Source organism: Phocoena phocoena, chromosome 3 (assembly GCF_963924675.1).
Source record: "Phocoena phocoena chromosome 3, mPhoPho1.1, whole genome shotgun sequence".
In the NCBI taxonomy this organism is placed as follows: Eukaryota; Metazoa; Chordata; class Mammalia; order Artiodactyla; family Phocoenidae; genus Phocoena; species Phocoena phocoena.
Window position 1 is genome coordinate 7,602,072 of NC_089221.1, and position 18,764 is coordinate 7,620,835.

Sequence of the window (18,764 nt, forward strand, 5' to 3'; positions counted from 1 at the left end):
AATGATCAAGAATTGTAGACCAGATTTTCACGATTAGATTTTTGTTGCTTTTAAGAATGTGTCTTTTTGGCAGCAATGGGACACTAGTGGCTTGAAATGCACTTGAGATGTACCCAAACTCCATCTCTGAAGTCTTGGAGACATGGGCAGTCATGGAGCACAGGCCTTGAGGAACTGGGGCAGTTACAGGAAGCCAAAAATAGAAGAACTCTTAGTACTCATCATAGTTATTGAGATCTGTAAAGTAGGCATTAGAATAGGTCTTCCCAGTGAGATGTGGGTTGAAGTATTTGTTTCTTTCCTCTAAGATCAAGTTGTTTTTGTTAAATGCCTGTAAAAAATGAAATAGAAGATTTAGGAATATTCAGTAAGTAGTATTTCAGAAAGAGAATATAGTTAGGAGACAATTACAGTTGATCCTTGAACAATGCAAGTGTTAGGGGCAGTGACCCTCCTCGAAGTTGAAAACCAGAGTATAACTTACAGTCTTCCCTCCAGATACGTGGTTCCTCCATATCTGAGGTTCCCCTGTATCCTCAGTGCTGCATTTCAAAGGAAACCATCATAGCAGAGAGAGGGCATCAAATACTCCCTAAGAATATTAAGGGGAACCACCAACTTAACAGGAATATCAAAATTTAGGTAACTTAATGAAATATTGCCATTTGCAGCAACATGGATGGACCTAGAGATTATCATACTGAGTGAAGTAAGTCAGACAAAGACAAATATCATATGATATCACTTATATCTGGAATCTAAGAAACAATACAAATGAACTTATTTACAAAACAGAAATAGACTCACAGATATAGAAAACAAACTTACAGTTACCAAAGAGGAAAGGTGGGGGAGGGATAAATGAGAAGTATGGGATTAATAGATATACACCATTATATATAAAATAAAAAGCAAGGATTTACTGTATAGCACAGCGAACTAGATTCAGTATGTTGTAATAACCTATAATGAAAAAGAGTCAGAAAAGAATATGTATGTATAACTGAATCACTTTGCTATACACCAGAAACGAGCACAGTATTGTAAATCAACTATACTGCAATGGAAGGACAAAAGAGAAAAAAAAACAAGAAAAAAAAAGAAAGTAACTTAGCTCATGAGAACTCCCTGCATTCACGTGGGTGGTAGGGGAGGTTGGGTGCAGTAACAAGAGGCTGTGATGTCTTTCCAGCCACATTCCTGACCTCTTGTGTAGACACAGTAAGAACAGCAGCCACTATTTGCTGGATGCTGGGCTTCATGTACCTTAGTCCATTTCAACCTCACAACGATACAGGAGTACATAGTGTTAATCCATTTTAAAGATGGAGAAACTGAGGTTCAAAGAAGTAAGTAACTTGTACTCTGAACCAGGATGCAAAATGCCTCAAATAAAAACCACTTGTATTTTGCCAGGCAGTGTTCAAGGTATTGTGTATAATTTACCTCACTTTATTCTCATTATCTCCAATTCACCAAGAAAAAAAATGGAGGCTCAGTTAGTATGAATACCTAGGAGAAGTCTACCTGGCTGGTAAGTGACTCATAAACCTAGATCTGTCAGGCTCACCCCTTTTCCACCTTTTCTTCCTTAGAACAAGAAGGAGACTGGTCATTTACTCTAAATTTCTGGGTGAAACACTGGGTTATTAATCACCCACTCAGGAAATTTAACACAATGCATTACCTCCCCCCACCAATTGCACCAGCATCAACATTACACAGAATTGAAGAAATGTCATTATGCTTCAAAGTTATTAGAAGATAGTCTTTATAACAATGTAACAATTGTTCTCAGGATGCCATCCTGGGGATTGCTGTAATGGACCTGTACATGGACCTGTATATCTGATTGACCAAGCCCCGTCCTCATTTCACCACTCAGCATGTGCAGGTCCTCAGCACGGAGCTCTTCTCTTTGGTGGGACTGCTCTTTGGGTGCTGAGGCACAGTGGAGGCAGATCTGGATGGTGACCAATCACTCGGTGACCAATCACTCGATAGTTTCCAGCATTTTATTTGTTGCCATTTCCATGCCCACTTTTAACCTAATTCCCAATATGAGAAGCCACCTTTTCACGGGAACAGCGAAGCTTAAAAGGCATGTCAGAAAATGCTTGCTTGCTCCCTTTGTAGCTGTTGAGATGTCTGCAATGTGGCTGACAGGGTCCTGGTGCTCCGGCCGGGTGTCAGGCCTGAGCCTCGGAGGTGGGAGAGCCAATTTCAGGACACTAGACCACCAGAGACCTCCTGGCCCCACGTAATATCAATCAGTGAAAGCTCTCCCAGAGATCTTCATCTCAATGTTAAGACCCAGTTCCACTCAACGACCAGCAAGCTATAGTGCTGGACACCTTATGCCAAACAACTACCAAGACAGGAACACAACACCACCCATTAGCAGAGGAGCTACCTAAAGTCATAATAAGTTCACAGACACCCCAAAACACACCACCAGATGCGGTCCTGCCCACCAGAAAGCCAAGATCCAGCCTCATCCACCAGAACACAGGCACCAGTCCCCTTGATCAGGAAGCCTACACAAGCCACTGAACAAACCTCACCCACTGGGAGCGCACACGAAAAAACAATTGGAACTATGAACCTGCAGCCTGCGAAAAGGAGACCCCAAACACAGTAGGTTAAGTAAAATGAGAAGACAGAGCAACACACAGCAGATGAAGGAGCAAGGTAAAAACCCACCAGACCAAACAAATGAAGAGGAAATAGGCACTCTACCTGAAAAAGAATTCAGAGTAATGATAGTAAAGATGATCCAAAATCTTGGAAATAAAATGGAGAATATAGAAGAAACATTTAACAAGGACCTAGAAGAACTAAAAAGCAAACAAACAATAATGAACAGCACAATAAATGAAATTAAAAATTCTCCAGAAGGAATCAATAGCAGAATAACTGAGGCAGAAGAACAGATAAGTGACCTGGAAGATAAGCTAGTGTAAATAACTACCACAGAGCAGAATAAAGAAAAAAGAATGAAAAGAATTGAGGACAGTCTCAGAGACCTCTGGGAAAACATTAGATGCACCAACATTCGAATTAGAGGGGTCCCAGAAGAAGAAGAGAAAAATAAAGGGACTGAGAAAATATTTGAAGAGATTATATTTGAAAACTTCCCTAATATGAGAAAGGAAATAGTCAATCAAGTCCAGGAAGCACAGAGAGTCCCATACAGGCTAAATCCAAGGAGAAACACGCCAAGACACATATTAATCAAAATATCAAAATTAAATACAAAGAAAAAATATTAAAAAGCAGCAAGGGAAAAGTAACAAGTAACATACAAGGGAATCCAAATAAGGTTGACAGCTGATCTTTCAGCAGAAACTCTGCAAGCCAGAAGGGAATGGCAGGACATATTTAAAGTGATGAAAGGGAAAAACCTACAACCAAGATTACTCTACCCAGCAAGGATCTCATTCAGATTCAACAGAGAAATTAAAATCTTTACAGACAAGCAAAAGCTAAGAGAATTCAGCACCACCAAGCCAGCTTTACAACAAATGCTAAAGGAACTTCTCTAGGCAGGAAACACAAGAGAAGGAAAAGACGTAAAAAAGCAAACCCAAAACAATTAAGAAAATGGTAATAGGAACATACATATCGATAACTACCTTAAATGTAAATGGATTAAATGCTCCAACCAAAAGACATAGACTGGCTGAATGGATACAAAAACAAGGCCTATAAGACACTGATGAAAGAAATTAAAGATGATACAAACAGATGGAAAGTTATACCATGTTTTTGGATTGGAAGAATCAACATTGTGAAAATGACTATACTACCCAAAGCAATCTACAGATTCAATATAATCCCTTTCAAACTACCAATGGCATTTTTCACAGAACTATACCAAAAATTTCACAATTTGTATGGAAACACAAAAGACCCCAAACAGTTAAAGCAATCTTGAGAAAGAAAAACAGACCTGGAGGAAACAGACTCCCTTACTTCAGACTATACTACAAAGCTACAGTAATCAAGACAGTATGGTACTGGCACAAAATCAGAAATATAGATCAATGGAACAGGATAGAAAGCCTGGAGATAAACTCACGCACATATGGTCACCTTATCTTTGTTGAAGGTAGCAAGAATATACAATGGAGAAAAGACAGCCTCTTCCATAAGTGATGCTGGGAAAACTGGGCAGCTACATGTAAAAGAATGAAATTAGAACACTCCCTAACACCATACAAAAAAATAAACTCAAAATGGATTGAAGACCTAAATGTAAGGCCAGACACTATAAAACTCTTAGGGGGAAAACATAGGCAGGACACTCTATGACATAAATCACAGCAAGATCCTTTTTGACCCACCTCCTAGAGAAATGGAAATAAAAATAAACAAATGGGACCTAATGAAACGTAAAAGCTTTTACACGGCAAAGGAAAACATAAACAAGATGAAAAGACCACCCTCAGAATGGGAGAAAATATTTGCAAATGAAGCAACTGACAAAGGATTAATCTCCAAAATATGCAAGCAGCTCATGTAGCTCCATATCAAAAAACCAAACAACAATCCCAGAATGGGCAGAAAACCTAAATAAACATTTCTCCAAAGAAGATATACAGATTGCCAACAAACACATGATAGGATGCTCAACATCACTAAACATTAGAGAAATGCAAATCAAAGCTACATTGAGGTATCACCTCACACAAGTCAGAATGGCCATCATCCAAAAATCTACAAACAGTAAATGCTGGAGAGGGTATGAAGTAAAGGGAGCCCTCTTACACTGTTGGTGGGAATGTAAATTGATGCAGCCACTATGGAGAATAGTATGGAGGGTCCTTAAAAGACTAAAAATAGAACTACCATGCGACTCAGCAACCCCAGTACTGGGCATATACCCTGAGAAAACCATAATTCAAAAAGAGTCATGTAGGGGGCTTCCCTGGTAGTGCAGTGGTTAGGAGTCCGCCTGCTGATGCAGGGGACATGGTTTCATGCCCCAGTCCGGGAAGATCCCACATGCCGCGGAGCGGCTGGGCCTGTGAGCCATGGCCGCTGAGCCTGCGCATCCAGAGCCTGTGCTCCGCAACAGGAGAGGCCACAGCAGTGAGAGGCCCGTGTACCACCAAAAAAAAAAGAGTCATGTACCACAATGTTCATTGCAGCTCTATATACAATAGCCAGGACATGGAAGCAACCTACATGCCCATCGACAGATGAATGGATAAAGAAGATGTGGCACATATATACAATGGAATATTACTCAGCCATAAAAAGAAACAAAACTGAGTTATTTGTTGTGAGGTGGATGGACCTAGAGACTGTCATACAGAGTGAAGTAAGTCACAAAGAGAAAAACAAGTACCATATGCTAACATATATATGGAATCTAAAAAAAAAAAAGGTTCTGAAGAACCTAGCGGTAGGACACGAATAAAGACGCAGATGTAGATAATGGACTTGAGGACATGGGGAGGGGGAAGGGTAAGCTGTGACAAAGTGAGAGAGTGGCATGGACATATATACACTACCAAATGTAAAATAGATAGCTAGTGGGAAGCAGCCACATAGCACAGGGAGATCAGCTCGGTGCTTTGTGACCACCTAGAGGGGGGAAATAGGGAGGGTGGGAGGGAGATGCAAGAGGGAGGAGATATGGGGATATATGTATACATATATACAATTATATCCCAATAAAGATGTTAAAAATAAATAAATAAATAAATAAGGCAGGTCATCCAAAGAATTTGAAGAATAGATACATGTAATCACTTTGCTGTACACCTGAAACTAACACAATGTTGTTAATCAGCTATGCTTCAATATAAAATAAAAATAAAAAAAATAAGAGGAGCCATTTACCTTGTCCCCCACCCTGTCACCTATGCCACCACCACTGAGCTTTGCCATCAGGGTCCACCTGCCTTCTCTGCACACCTGGCTGCAGTGGAGGCTGCTGATCCCTTACCTTGATGGCCTCCACCGAGTCATACTTGTCCAGTTTGTTGATGTGGTTAGTTATGCTGGTGTTGAGAGGGGCGGGCGCAACGGGGTGGATGACGGTGGCATCGTGGGACTGCTGCTGGTACCGCTGGCAGTAGGTGTAGACAAGCAGCGTAAGAAGGCAGCCCAGGATGGAGCTGCTGAGCCCCACGGCGATCATGTGGAACAAGTTGAACTCTGGGAAGACAACGTCAAAAGTGAGGCCACCCTGGAAAAGGATGCACTCCTCCCAGCTCAGTGGGCTCAGAGGAAAAGAGAAGGACGCCATGGAAAGCTCCACACTCCTTCTAAAACTCAGGAAATCAGAGGGCTTTCCTTTGAAATGTCGTGGCCGCCAAGCCACTTCTCTGCAGCGAGCTCAGTGTAGTTTAAGTCAACGCTCTTATGGATTATAACCACCGTATAATATGGTGATCTTTTAAAGATCACCAAATACACTAGCAGAGACACTTTTTTCTTTAAAGGCTTGTAAGAGACCGTTCTTCTGTTTCAAGTGCAGCATGATCTGTGGTCTGGGGGGTTTCTAGTGAACATGTTTTCCGTTTTCCTGAACAGGCTGAGTCCCTGCTTGCAGCCTGGCTGTGTCCTGGGAACAAAGCAAGGATGTATCTAGTACTTCCAATCACTGCTCACCTGCAAGCCCGATTATTTCCCCCTCCTTTATCATTTCATTTTATTTAAAAATGTGTTCCGATTATATCATTCTTATGTTTTCCATTACATTTTTTGGAATACGAAGATACACATATTGTATAACATTTGATTGCATGAAAATAAAAGTGCAAAAGGATATACAAGAATAAATCTTTTTTTCTTTCTGAGAGGAAACCACTGTCACCACCTTCTCCTGTGCTCTTCCAGAGACACTCTGCGCACTTGCATGCTATGTGTGCGTGTTGTAAACATTATCCTGGGTACCATTTTTTCACTCACATTGTATTTTGGAGACCTTTTAAAGAAAATGGCTTACTCCAAAGAAACAAAGGATTTGTGTCAAATATGATCTATTAATGGTCATGAAATGACCCTCTTTTTTAAAGTGTTTTTTCTATCTAATAGCATCTTTAAGTAATTTTCTTTGAGTTATAAATACACAATGTTGAATAAACGAGCTGACATGGACTCATGTCTCTAAGACAGGATTGGTTTGAGTGACATCAAGGTAGCTTAACCAAGAACTGCTTAATCTCTGACAAAGAGCAACAAAAGAAAAAAAGATATTCATTGTGTGTTGGTAAAACATGTTACAATCAAAATTTTAAGCCTTTCAGGGAATAAAGACAACATCTGAGCCATGACCATGAAGCTGAGATTACTGAAAATCAGGTAAAACAAAACAGGACCTCAATTTTTCTATGCTGTGTTGGCACCGTATAGCTAACCAGTTGCCTAAGGGTTCTTGGCCCTATGTCTCCACTGCACATCCTGGGGATCTGGCTTTTCTTCCAAGGTGTCCCCTCCATGCACCACCAGAGGGCTGAGTGACACCCTTGCTCTCCCTGCACCCAAATGGGACCACTGAAGATGCCTGCTGGGCACCCCTGTGGATGCCGGGTGAGACTGCTGGGCCACGTGGGGAGGTCCCCAGGGCTCTCGGGGAGAGAAGACCCGTGAGTTTGTCTACTACACCCAGGTTCTGGGATGTTTTCTCCTTAAACACCTGGGATCCTTCCGAGGACTCTCTGAGCTGTCCTCGCCTCACCTGGGATCCACAGCACAGGTGAACATCCTTCATCCGTCCCTAAACCCTCTAAGCTTCTCCCTTTAAGCTGTGCCCCTTTGCTGTTCCTGGACACTGTTTTTCGGGGCCCTGGGCCCTGGGAGGTAGATTCGCTCCAGGAGGTGGATGAACACTGCGTGGAGAGGCAGCCTCGTCCTCTGTTCTCTGTGAACTGGAACAAACGTACTCCACCCATGCTGAGACTCCAAACAGGTGACTCCTAACACGCGCCTCAGGTGTCTTCAGCACCTGGAGCTGGATAATCCAGGAGGACGTTACTAGAACATTCCACAGATATCACCCACTTCCTGACATCCACCTCAATTTTTCACTTCTTGATTATCCTGTCACTGGTTTAACAAAGTGAAAGGAATTGCTAAATCTTTGGCTGTTCCTGATTTTGTCTGAAGACTCTAGGGCTGAACCTGGGACAGCTGGATAAAGCATCCAGGGGCCATTCTACCAGCAACCGCTAGAAGCTTCTACTCTAACCCTGAAGTTGCCCTCAAGATAAGCAAGAGTGATTTCATACCTGTTGTCATCTCTCTATACTTTAGCCGTTTGGACCCCCCAGGGTCAATGCAGCATATGGATAAAAGTACTTCTGCTGCATTGATAAAATAATATATAGAAGATGTATGGCTCTCTCCCTATGCAGGTACTTTGTTATTAGTCAAATGAATCATTCCTGCAGGTGCCTGGGGAAGGCTGGGGCCAGCTGACATCTTTATGATGATTATACAGTCTTTGTGTCTCATGCAACTAAAAATAGCTAAGTTGGAACATTTCAATAGGCCTACATTTTTTCTGCATAAGTGAAAAATCAAGCCTATTAAATCTCTTGAATCTGCTTAGCGTGGCTCTTTGCTTTGAATACAACGCTTTTTGCTGTTGATTTTGGTCAGTAAACCTAGAATAGAAACCAACTACCCAGTCGATTCAAATGGCTAATTTTCTGTGCAAAGTTTGATTCTTCTCAACAAACTGAAAAAAGCATCCCCAAACATCCTTGCTAGGTGATTGTTTTTACCTCTCAGCCCCACAATTAGCCCCATCTGACCTCTTACCCACCTACTCTGCTGTGTCAATGTCAGCAGCCTGATTTAAACGATTGGTTCTGAATATTATAGAGTAATTAAAGTTTCTGTGATTGAATCAATAGCACCTCAAGGCTTGACTTGGTGCAGCCTTTGGTACAGCTGGTTCAAAGACGCAGGAGCTGCATTTTAGGATGCAAGCGAGCCTACGGCTTCCTGTCCTCCCGGGTGCTCAAGGCCTTGGCAGCACTCCCGTATCTGAACCCTGAGAAGGCTGGCCGGGGAAAGTGGTTTTTGAACTGTGTTAGGCCTGGAGGGCATGCTGGCTGCCCCCAGGTTCTGCCTTGACCTCCCTCAGGGCAGGAACACTCTCTACAAGCTCTGCTCCAGTGGTGACCCTGGGTGTTGTCCAAGAGTGTCGCCTGGCCGGGGCTGCTGTGGCTGCATACACCAGATACCCTCCTCTGGGACACTCAGCACCAGGCCCCTTTTCCCGTGGTGCTCCGGGCTTAAAGCTCACGCTGGGATCCCATTGCCCAGATCCAAAGCTGGCTTCACTTAGACTGTTTGTGTGAACCTCATCTCTCTGACCCTCATGATCCCTATTTATAAAATACAGATAAAAAGACGTGGCTGCTATCCCTTTCCTACAATTCCCAAACAAAAATGTCTCTGAAAACTGATTTTTCATCACTCACCTGGCAGTGAAGCCTGACCTGACCTGATCATTTGCTTCAGAACCAGGATGATTGGCAGCTTCACTTCACCTACATTTCACGGCAACGTCATTAAAGAGGTTGGTTATGGAGTGCGACCCCCAGACCTCGCGGTGTCGTACCTTATATGACCCGTATTACCCATCTATAATCTGAAGAATGCTGACTTCCGAACCCTGCTCTAGCTCCAAGGGTTTTACGTAAAGAACAGTGGGCTGTGGCACCCACGCGAATGCTCTTTGTGAGGATGAAATAGGATACCTCTACGGTGTCTGGCACACAGTGACTGCTGACCTAAAAATACTACAGCTATAATTCTTCTTACGTGAACCAGCCAACATTCATCTTGCAGCCGGATCCCCAAGTAGTGGCTCACTGAACTGACCCAGTCAGACACCAGACACTGCCCTTCTCAGGCACAGGGCTCTCTTGGGATATGACTTTTGGTTCCAGAGGGGCTGGGGCTGTTTGAGTCCCCACTGTAAGCTGAACACCCCTCACAAAACTGACCCAGAGCAGGTGCTCAGGAAAGATGATTGAACAAATGGATTAACAGACGGCTGACTAAACAGATAGAGCGTCACAGACAGCAGATTCTTAACCAGTGTAGTTAATAACTAGGTACATTCCTAAAACACACCGATGAAAATCCAGACTCCTTCTGAGTGTGAGAGACCAAAGCCCTTTGGGTTGAGCTGCCTGGGGCCTCCCGCTGGAATGGATTATGTTAGAAATGGTTAGGAATAGTCATCAGCTACACACATGAAGATGCTGGTCTTGTGTGTGGTTTTTGGCTCTGACACCAAAGGTGGACCAGGGCTGGGCTCTGATCAATGGACAGCCAGTCCCTCCCATCCAAACAGGATAGAACTAGATGGGAAAGTCCAAAAGCATTATGGATTTGACCCAGAGAATGTGATTTCTGTCATTCAGGGTTGCAGGAAGTTAGAAAAACATCTCTGGAGATATAGGTATAGCCTTTTGCCCATAATAAAATTCTGACATTTTATCATTTCAGCAGTTTGGAGATTTGAGGCTGGTTTCTATGGATTTGCACTACACATATAAAGAAAATGGTTGAATTCTGTTTTACTCATAGGAAATCTAACTGTAGCTAATACCCAGATCACTGGGCCATAAAGCTTATGTCCACTAGATTCACCTGAAGGGCTTATTAAGCCAGAGTGCTGGGCCCCTCTCAGGGAGGCTCTGACTCTGTAGATGGTGGTGCAGCCTGAGAATCTGCATTTCTATCAAGTTCCCAGGTGATACTGATGATGCTGGTCTAAGGACCCCCTGAGAACCACTGATCCAGATGTCAAATATGGACTCCTTAGCATTTCTATTGCCGAAATATAAGGTGTTTGGATTCAGGAGTTTCTCCAGTTTTATTTTATTTTTTTCTTGGCCAGTAGCTGAAACATCATATGAAACATATGGCAAGAGAAATGAATGGAAAATACCTGAAATTAATTAAGAAAAAGAACTTACCTCCACACCTTTTCTCTTCTACGCTGCTGGATCTTGCCACAGATACTTCTGGAAAAACAAAGTTTAATCACAATGTATAAAGGGTGTAGGGAAGGAAGATCACATTAATGATTCATTTATGAAATGTCTAATGATTTTGAGTTTTATGTGAGTCAGTTTCCAAAAGCCTGATTAATTGTTTTCAAAAACATATTTCTTTCTTTTTTTTTCTTAACCAACCAGAGATGTATTTGGTCAAGGTCACCTTGATTGGAAAGGGGTGAGATTCATTATTACAAAAAGAAAATGCTATGGTCCCTTGGGTTGAAACCAGGGCGCTAGCTTCAAAGTAAGGCTGGCATATGGGCTGATTTTCTGTTAGAATGTATTCTGCCAGCTGTGGAACCCCACAGTGTTTGTCTGTAGTATTTCTGCCTCAGATTTTTTGTCTCATCAAAGTCAGTGTTGTCACATTGCCTGGGGAGGGGGACCACACCACCAGAGCTCAGAGGAAATTGCCAAAACAAATAACCTTCCTACTCGGAGCCCATTCATGATCTTTGCCATGGCCCATGTGAAACTGACAAGTAGGATGCCAGCAAAAGGAGAGATCCACCTAAATGTTTAAGCCCAAGGATAAACACCATTTCAAGAGTCCAGAAACACTATTCTCTCCGGTGTTGATTTCTCATTCCTTAACAAGAATTAAAAATACGTCTATGGTTGAAAAGGAAACAATAAACACTCTTGTAGTTCTAGACCACAGAAGATTGAGGTGCCTTTTGAGGCTGAAGCTGATAGTTTTTTCTAAAATAATATCTTTCCTTTAGTGAAGGAAAACAAGGCATTCCCTGTTATTACCTTGTAAGAGGTTAGTCTCTGCTTTTGGCCCACATCAGAGTGCTAAGGCACATGGTGGGCATATATGTAGGCCTGTGCCTACAGTGAGCATATGATGGGTGACTAGCTATCACTAATAACTAAACATCGATTTCACATGGAAAATCCTATAGCCAAAGGGCCAAGCCAACCTCTTCTCCAAGACGAGAGCAAGGACAGCCTCCCCTTTTCCCAAATAAACTAAGGCTGTGTGAAGAGAATGGCCCTCTTTTCTCTGTGCAAACACATACGCACAACCTTGCCAAAGCATTTAACTTAATATTAAAGTAACCAAATAACCTATTTTCATTTTTTGAACAAACTATTCTGACCGTGTTATAGGCAATAAATTGTAGAAGACATTGTGCTTAAAAAAACCTTAAAACTCATGGCCTAAATTCAAGTCTACAGACGCAATTACCTACAAATCTATAATCACCTTGCAACCACAAGAGTTGATTGAATCATCTCTGTTTTAGCAAACAGGACCTGATAGCACAGATAAAACTCCCACCTAGGAATCATTGCCTCTCAAAATATTGGAAATGATTTTGTTCGCACTAATAAGCATCTCCCCTCTTACCTGGGAGGAAATTGGAATCAAAAACACAGGGCCGGCTCTCCGTGGTGTTTCCGGAACACTGGCTGCCCACGGGGAACAGAAGAATGCACTGGCGGATGCGGACCTGGACCCCAGACACATCACACTCGGACCATTCTGACCACTCAGACCAGCTCTCTGCAGGGGCCAGAAGAGAGGAGATGCGGCAACAAGACCCACTAAGATCCATCACCCTGGAAGTTGGGTCAGCTTATGTGCATTAAGGTTTCATATGATGTTTATAGTGGGTCTGTGTATAAATAAGATGGTCTCGTATCTTATGACCAGTCCAGTAAATAAAATACAAAGAAGCAAGAATAAAAGAGCTCATATACCTTTGATTAGAAATAATGTGCTTAAAATACATTTTCTAAAACTCACATTATTTTAATGCTCTAAATTAACTGTATTAGACACTCCATAAGCTAATGCATGAAGCCTGGCTGTGCGTGACCCTTCCTTGGTGGGAAAGAGATCATCAATGCAGACCCCATTCCTACGGGGTCATACTCAAATCCTTCTCCAGAAAATTTCTACAGGCCTCAGTGCTCAAGCAAGAGAAATGACAGTGTGTTAATGAGAAAGCCCTGGTTGTGAAAGGGGTTCAAGCTACTACAAATACTCTCTTTCCAGTTGTGAAAACAACTTTGCAGGGTCAGTACACCAAAGGCAGGCTGTACTCATAGTAGAATTCACTCTATCCCTTGTTTACTGCCACTGAAGCACATCCACACACAAGTCATCAAGGCCAAAAGATGAACTAGCTAAAGTCACTTTACCCCAAAAAGGTAGATTCGCTAAGATGTGTTAAATTCACCGGACCTACAGATGTGTGAAAAGAGAGAATTAATACTCATTTTATGTAAGGAGGTTAAAAAAAAATGAACTCTCAATATTATTTATGAAATATTAATAATGTAAAATAACGTTTTTCTATGCAGCTTGGTTTTTTCCTCTTTTTAAATTAAATTTAGCAACCAAACTTGTGTTTTGATCCATTGTAAAGGGTATAATTTTCCTTAGAAATGTGTAAAGTGCCAGTTTTGGGGATGACTGAGAATCTGGTTTCTAGGAACTTTTCAGTATACATGGAACCTTCAAGGAAAGTCTGCAGGAGCTAGTTAAAAACGTGTGTGTGTGTGTGTGTGTGTGTGTGTGTGTGTGTGTGTGTTTCAAAGTCGAAGTTAGACTCAGAAGAGATTGTCTCATTTTCATTGCAAGTGGTCCCTACATGGCAGAAAACAAAGCTAATTCTTGGATGGGGTGGGCTGCTGCAGGGCATCCACTGGGCACATGGGCCAGCTGGCCTCGGAGCCCGGAACCCCCATGCCCACGGTCCTGGGGGGATTCCTGTGAAGCCACTTCACAAGGGCTCTCCTGCTTCCCCACCTTGATTCTAAGCAAGTAAATGTCAGCTCCCATTACCAGCGTAAATATTTTAAAAATACTTGGTTATCACTGGCTTCTGTAACTAGTTCTGCAACTACAGCATGGCGAGAATGACTCCATTGCAGAACAATGTATTACGAGGTCACATCACCGGCAATAGCGTGGCATTGACGTGTTCCCCTCTTTTGGTCTTATCGTGATATGGTTTCATCGTTTCACCATTTGCATATCAGGAAAAGGGTGAGTCTGCCCTGCTATCTGCACGGGCCTGGCCGGGTTGCTTACCGGGGCAGGGCTGCGTGTTGCAGAGAGCCTCTTCCGTGTGCAGGCCCAGGCAGATGTCGCCTCCATAGGCGGGGGCTGGGTTTGTGCACGAGCGGGTCCTCATATAATGTCCACCTCCACATGTCGCTGAGCACTTTGACCAGGAGGACCAGCAAGACCACACGCCATCCACTGGGAAGGGACACAAAGTCACACCGCTTCTGAAATCCCCATCTGACCCATGCAATGTGGCTACAGAGAGAGTCTGCACTGTGCGAATGCGTTGTGCGCACCACTGACCATCACAGGAGGGGACTCAGGATCTTCCGCCTGGCTTTTCACATTCCTCTCTACGCTTCTTCAGTTCCTCCTATTCTTTCAGGAAATAGTTCTAAGCATGTAAAATGCAAGCACGAGGATGACCAAGGAGTGCGTGTACATCTGCAGTACAAAACCCAGTCTCTGGGAAAGACCACGAACTACAGAACAATGCTCTGTAGTTGTTCAGGTGGAGCCCCAGCTAGCGCTACCTCTGCCAGCCGCCCAGGACAGAACCAGTGTCTTATCCTCCTTTTGTGTCACTTGCAGTTTACAGAACAAACCGTGGACTCAAAGATTTCATGGACAGAGAGGCGAGGAGTTTTCTTAGCACACCACAGGTACTTAACTGACGTCATCCACAGAACACACACCTGTCCAAATTCACTTTGATTCAAAAGGTCTCCCCTCCATGAGACTCTCACTTACTGTTCCTTCTTCCTTGCACTTACTGTTGTCATAATAAAGAAGAAATAAATTATCTTACTGAATTGGAATATGACTTAGGAACAAAGAACCATCTGCTATCCTTTGTCAGCCAAGGTCTGGAATCAGTTCTGAATCAAACACAAATTGAGAAAAAGGAGTGATGGAGAAAGACCAAGCTATTTCTCAATGTTGGGAATAAATTATGTCAGTGAAAGTACTAGTTAGACCAAACCACAGAAGAAAAAGGATCATTTCAACATGGGCTCAACTTTCAAACCTTACTGCAAGTTTTGATCCACATTAGAATTGGAGATCGAATTTTTCATTGATTAATTTAAGAGGTAGTTTTATATTTCTCAGATCTTCGATTAATTTTCAAACTTAATCACAATGAGAAAACTTGTTTTTAAAGAAAATATACCACCCCTTTGTAACTGTTTCTTATGGACCCAAGAGGACAAAGGAGGAGTAAATGCATAGGGAGGAAAGAGTCGTAAATGAAGTAAAAATAGCCTATAAGAGCCCTGAGTCTTCCAACCCCTCCGTGTTGAGTTGCATCCTGGCCTGTGTTAGGAATTTTCTAGCAGGTGGGAGAGAGAATTGACATTTGCCCCACTCAACCCCCTGAACTCATGCATTCCCAAGTGGAAAGTGAGAAGGGCCACTCTGAATATTTTCACATCCCTCTATGGAAACTTGGCTTTCAAAAAGAAGATGAGGACAGAGCTATTTCAAGACATTAAGGTTACGTGTACCTGATACTGCCTTGACCATCAAATCAACGAAAATAAAAACAGCCACTAGATCATGTTAATGGGAAATCTCGGACACGGGCCCGCGCCTTGCACTCGAAGGCCAGGGCAGCATCCGAGCATCTGGAGGAGTCTGTACATTCAGCCAACAGCAGCATGGACCTGCGTCTGGAGCCTGGGGATGTGGAGTGGCTGGAGGGATACTGACTTTCCCATGTGGCTTTCCCTCCCCCACTTTACAGGATGGATCCTCTTCTAATCATGTTGCCCCAGGGATCCCCTCAGCCCCCGGGGAGAAGCCCTTCCATTCTCTAGGCTGGGGCTGTGGGAAAGATATGTCTCTGTGACCTTTCCCAGCCCCTCAGCATCGCTTGGCCAGGAAAGCTGGGTAGTTTGGAGGGAAGCATCTCCTGAGGCTGGAGAAACTCAGGCAGAGACAGCGGAGGAGGACTGGAGAAGCAAGGACATTACTGAGTGGCCCAGCTACAAAGCTGGGAGCTGTGTTTTTCAGCTTAATGTACGTGTTGATTCATCCATCCATCCATCCATCCATCATCCACTTATCTATCCATTACCCATCCATGCATCCACTCCTCCATCCACCCATCATCCATCCACCTATCCATCCATCCATCATCCACTCATCCATCCATCATCCATCCACCCATCCACCTATCCATCCATCCATTATCCCCTCATCCATCCATCATCCATCCACCCATCCACCTATCCCTCCATAATTCACTCATCCATCCATCATCCATCCACCCATCCACCTATCCATCCCTCCATCATGCATTCATCCATCCATTACCCATCCACCCATCCACTCCTCCGTCCATCCATCATCCATCCATCCATCCATCCATCTATCCATCTATCCATCCATCTAATAGATGCTCACTAAGTACTGCTACAAGCCAGTTCCTTGCTTAAGGAACTCAGAAAGTTGTTTGTACCAACTGAAAAAGATGCTATATTTGCAGTGGTGTGTGCCTTTAAAACCAATGTACACAGTATTTGGAATGACCCCTCATGCCCCACCCCTGCTTGTCTATATGACCAACTCCCATCTGTCCCTCAAGGCCCAGTCCAGGGGCAGCCTGTTTGATATAGCTGTCATGATTCCAGCTCCATGTGTCCCCAGCTGATGTAGCCATTGCATCTTGTCATCAACCCAACCATACTGGGTTGACATTATTCACAGGATGCGTCCTCACTGAACTCTTAAGTTCCTTTCTGACCTGGACCAGGTCACTGTGTCTTTCTTTACTCAGTGAATAGCACACAGTGGGTGATCCAAAATTGTTTGCTGAAAAACTGAATGAATAAAGAAAGGAAGATCAAGTAAGCAACTGCTTATTTTCTCATCATTCAATAACCGTCCCTGAGAGCTAGTTCGAGTGTGTGCCAGGCCCACGCTGGGAGCTGAGGGCACTGCCGTGAGTGAGATGGTCCTGCTCTCCTTGGGTGGTCACTCTGACAAAGTCAAAAGGCAGGATGCACAGCCAGAGGCCAGCACTCAGGATGGCCATGAGGCATCGGGTTAAATTAAAGATCCTCTGACTGTGGGAAGGTCAGGGGGAAGCGATCCAGGTGACAGAGCTGCACTCAGAGCCGGGGCAAGAGGAAGGCACAGATGGTTAGAGCATCAAAGGTGACAGAGGAGCCTTCGGGGCTGTATTAGCAGACAACGCCCTGAGCGGGGGCGAGGGGGCTCCTTAAGGTCATTTTATTAACCCTGAGCTTCTGTGGGAAGCCTGCGGAATGAAAAGCCAGGGGTCAGGAGGAAGACCCAGACAACACAGCTCCTGTGGGTCTGCAGGAGAGGATGCTGCGTGTTTAGAGGACTGACCTCAGGAGGATGTAGACCCCTGTCAGCTGAGGGCACCAGGGACAGGCTTGGCAAGGCCCTGCTGGGCCACCCCTGATAACTGTCACTCTGGTGAGGACTCTGTGGTATGGAGGGAGGTCAGTTCTTGGGGGTGCTGGGCACATCAGAGTCTGGGAGGGACCGACCTCCAGTTTAAAGACAGGACACCGCTCTCTGGACCATGGCAGCCCAGCCCACTTCTCAAGTGGTGCAGTGCTTGAGGCCATAATCCCTTAGAGTGGCTCCTGAGAATGCTTCAGTTTCTGTTAAAGCAGAAGAAATAGATGAACATAATCCAGTCTAGGTGATATCTGTCTTTATACCAATGTAGTTGGAAGATTATAACTATATCTATCTATATCTTTATCTACATCTGTATCTATATTTATAACTGTTATATATCTACATCAATATCTATGTCTATACTTATATCTACATCTACATCTACATTTATATCTATCTATCTATCTACCACAAATTATGTCTCAAACATAAAGCCAGGGAAGCTGAGTGAGAAAGTCTTCCAAGGCCCTTGATGTTTCGGTCTTTTCCAGATTACTCAATCCACTCACCTGGGCAGGGCAAGATGTTGCATTCCTGGTATTCCAGGGAGGGGCCCACGCAAGGCATGCCCCCAAACTTGGGCTCCGGATTGTTGCAAACGCGCTTCCGGTTGCGAATGCCCCTGCTGCAGTCTCGGCTGCACTGTGACCATGAGGTCCAGGCTGACCAGGCCCCGTTGATGGTGTGGGAAGAGTATCTCCCAGCACGCAGGAAATCACCAGAAAGGCCTGCAAGGGAAATGGCCAAAGCACGATTCTGTTAGGAACTCTTAGAGTAACCAGAGTCCAAACTAACTTTCATTCTGTAGCACTGTCTGCTTTGCTGTTGCAACTATACTCTCAAATATCAGTGGAACACTTTTTACACACCTCAGAAGCACAAAACTAAATAAAAATAACATTGCAGTTTGCATGATAATCTCCTATAACTCAAGCTTCTTTCTCTGCAGTTGCTATTAACAGGGGTGCAACTAAGAACTCAATTTGTCAATGTAGCAAAGTCCTTATACAAGTAATAGGGTTTTATGGGTAATAGGTCACTTATTGTTCTGAGAAATTTCTTACAAAGAAAATACACCTTTCTCACTTCCATTGGGAATTCTACAACAAATTGTCCTTGTGCAATTCATGTTCATTTTGATGGAAATGCTTACTGACTCATGAAAAAATATTCAGTCATTTTCTCAAAGGTAGGCAGTGTGACACAGTTTTAAGAAAAAACTCTCAAAGTATGCCATGAAGTTCTGGGGAAATGTGAGAAGT

At 43.6% G+C, this 18,764-nt stretch overlaps 1 protein-coding gene across 1 annotated transcript in view; it reads right to left on the reverse strand.

Annotated features, from left to right (window-relative positions):
- Window positions 1-211: 211 nt before the first annotated feature.
- The window catches only part of SEMA5A (semaphorin 5A), a 293,519-nt gene continuing 274,966 nt past the window's right edge, over window positions 212-18,764 (reverse strand). Inside the window, exons 16-21 of the mRNA XM_065873940.1 lie at window positions 18,012-18,230; window positions 14,089-14,259; window positions 12,397-12,552; window positions 10,956-11,003; window positions 5,957-6,168; window positions 212-331 (exon numbers count right to left, since the gene is read on the reverse strand). Of these exons, the coding sequence (XP_065730012.1) occupies window positions 212-331; window positions 5,957-6,168; window positions 10,956-11,003; window positions 12,397-12,552; window positions 14,089-14,259; window positions 18,012-18,230 (926 nt within the window). The remainder of the gene's footprint in view (window positions 332-5,956; window positions 6,169-10,955; window positions 11,004-12,396; window positions 12,553-14,088; window positions 14,260-18,011; window positions 18,231-18,764) is intronic.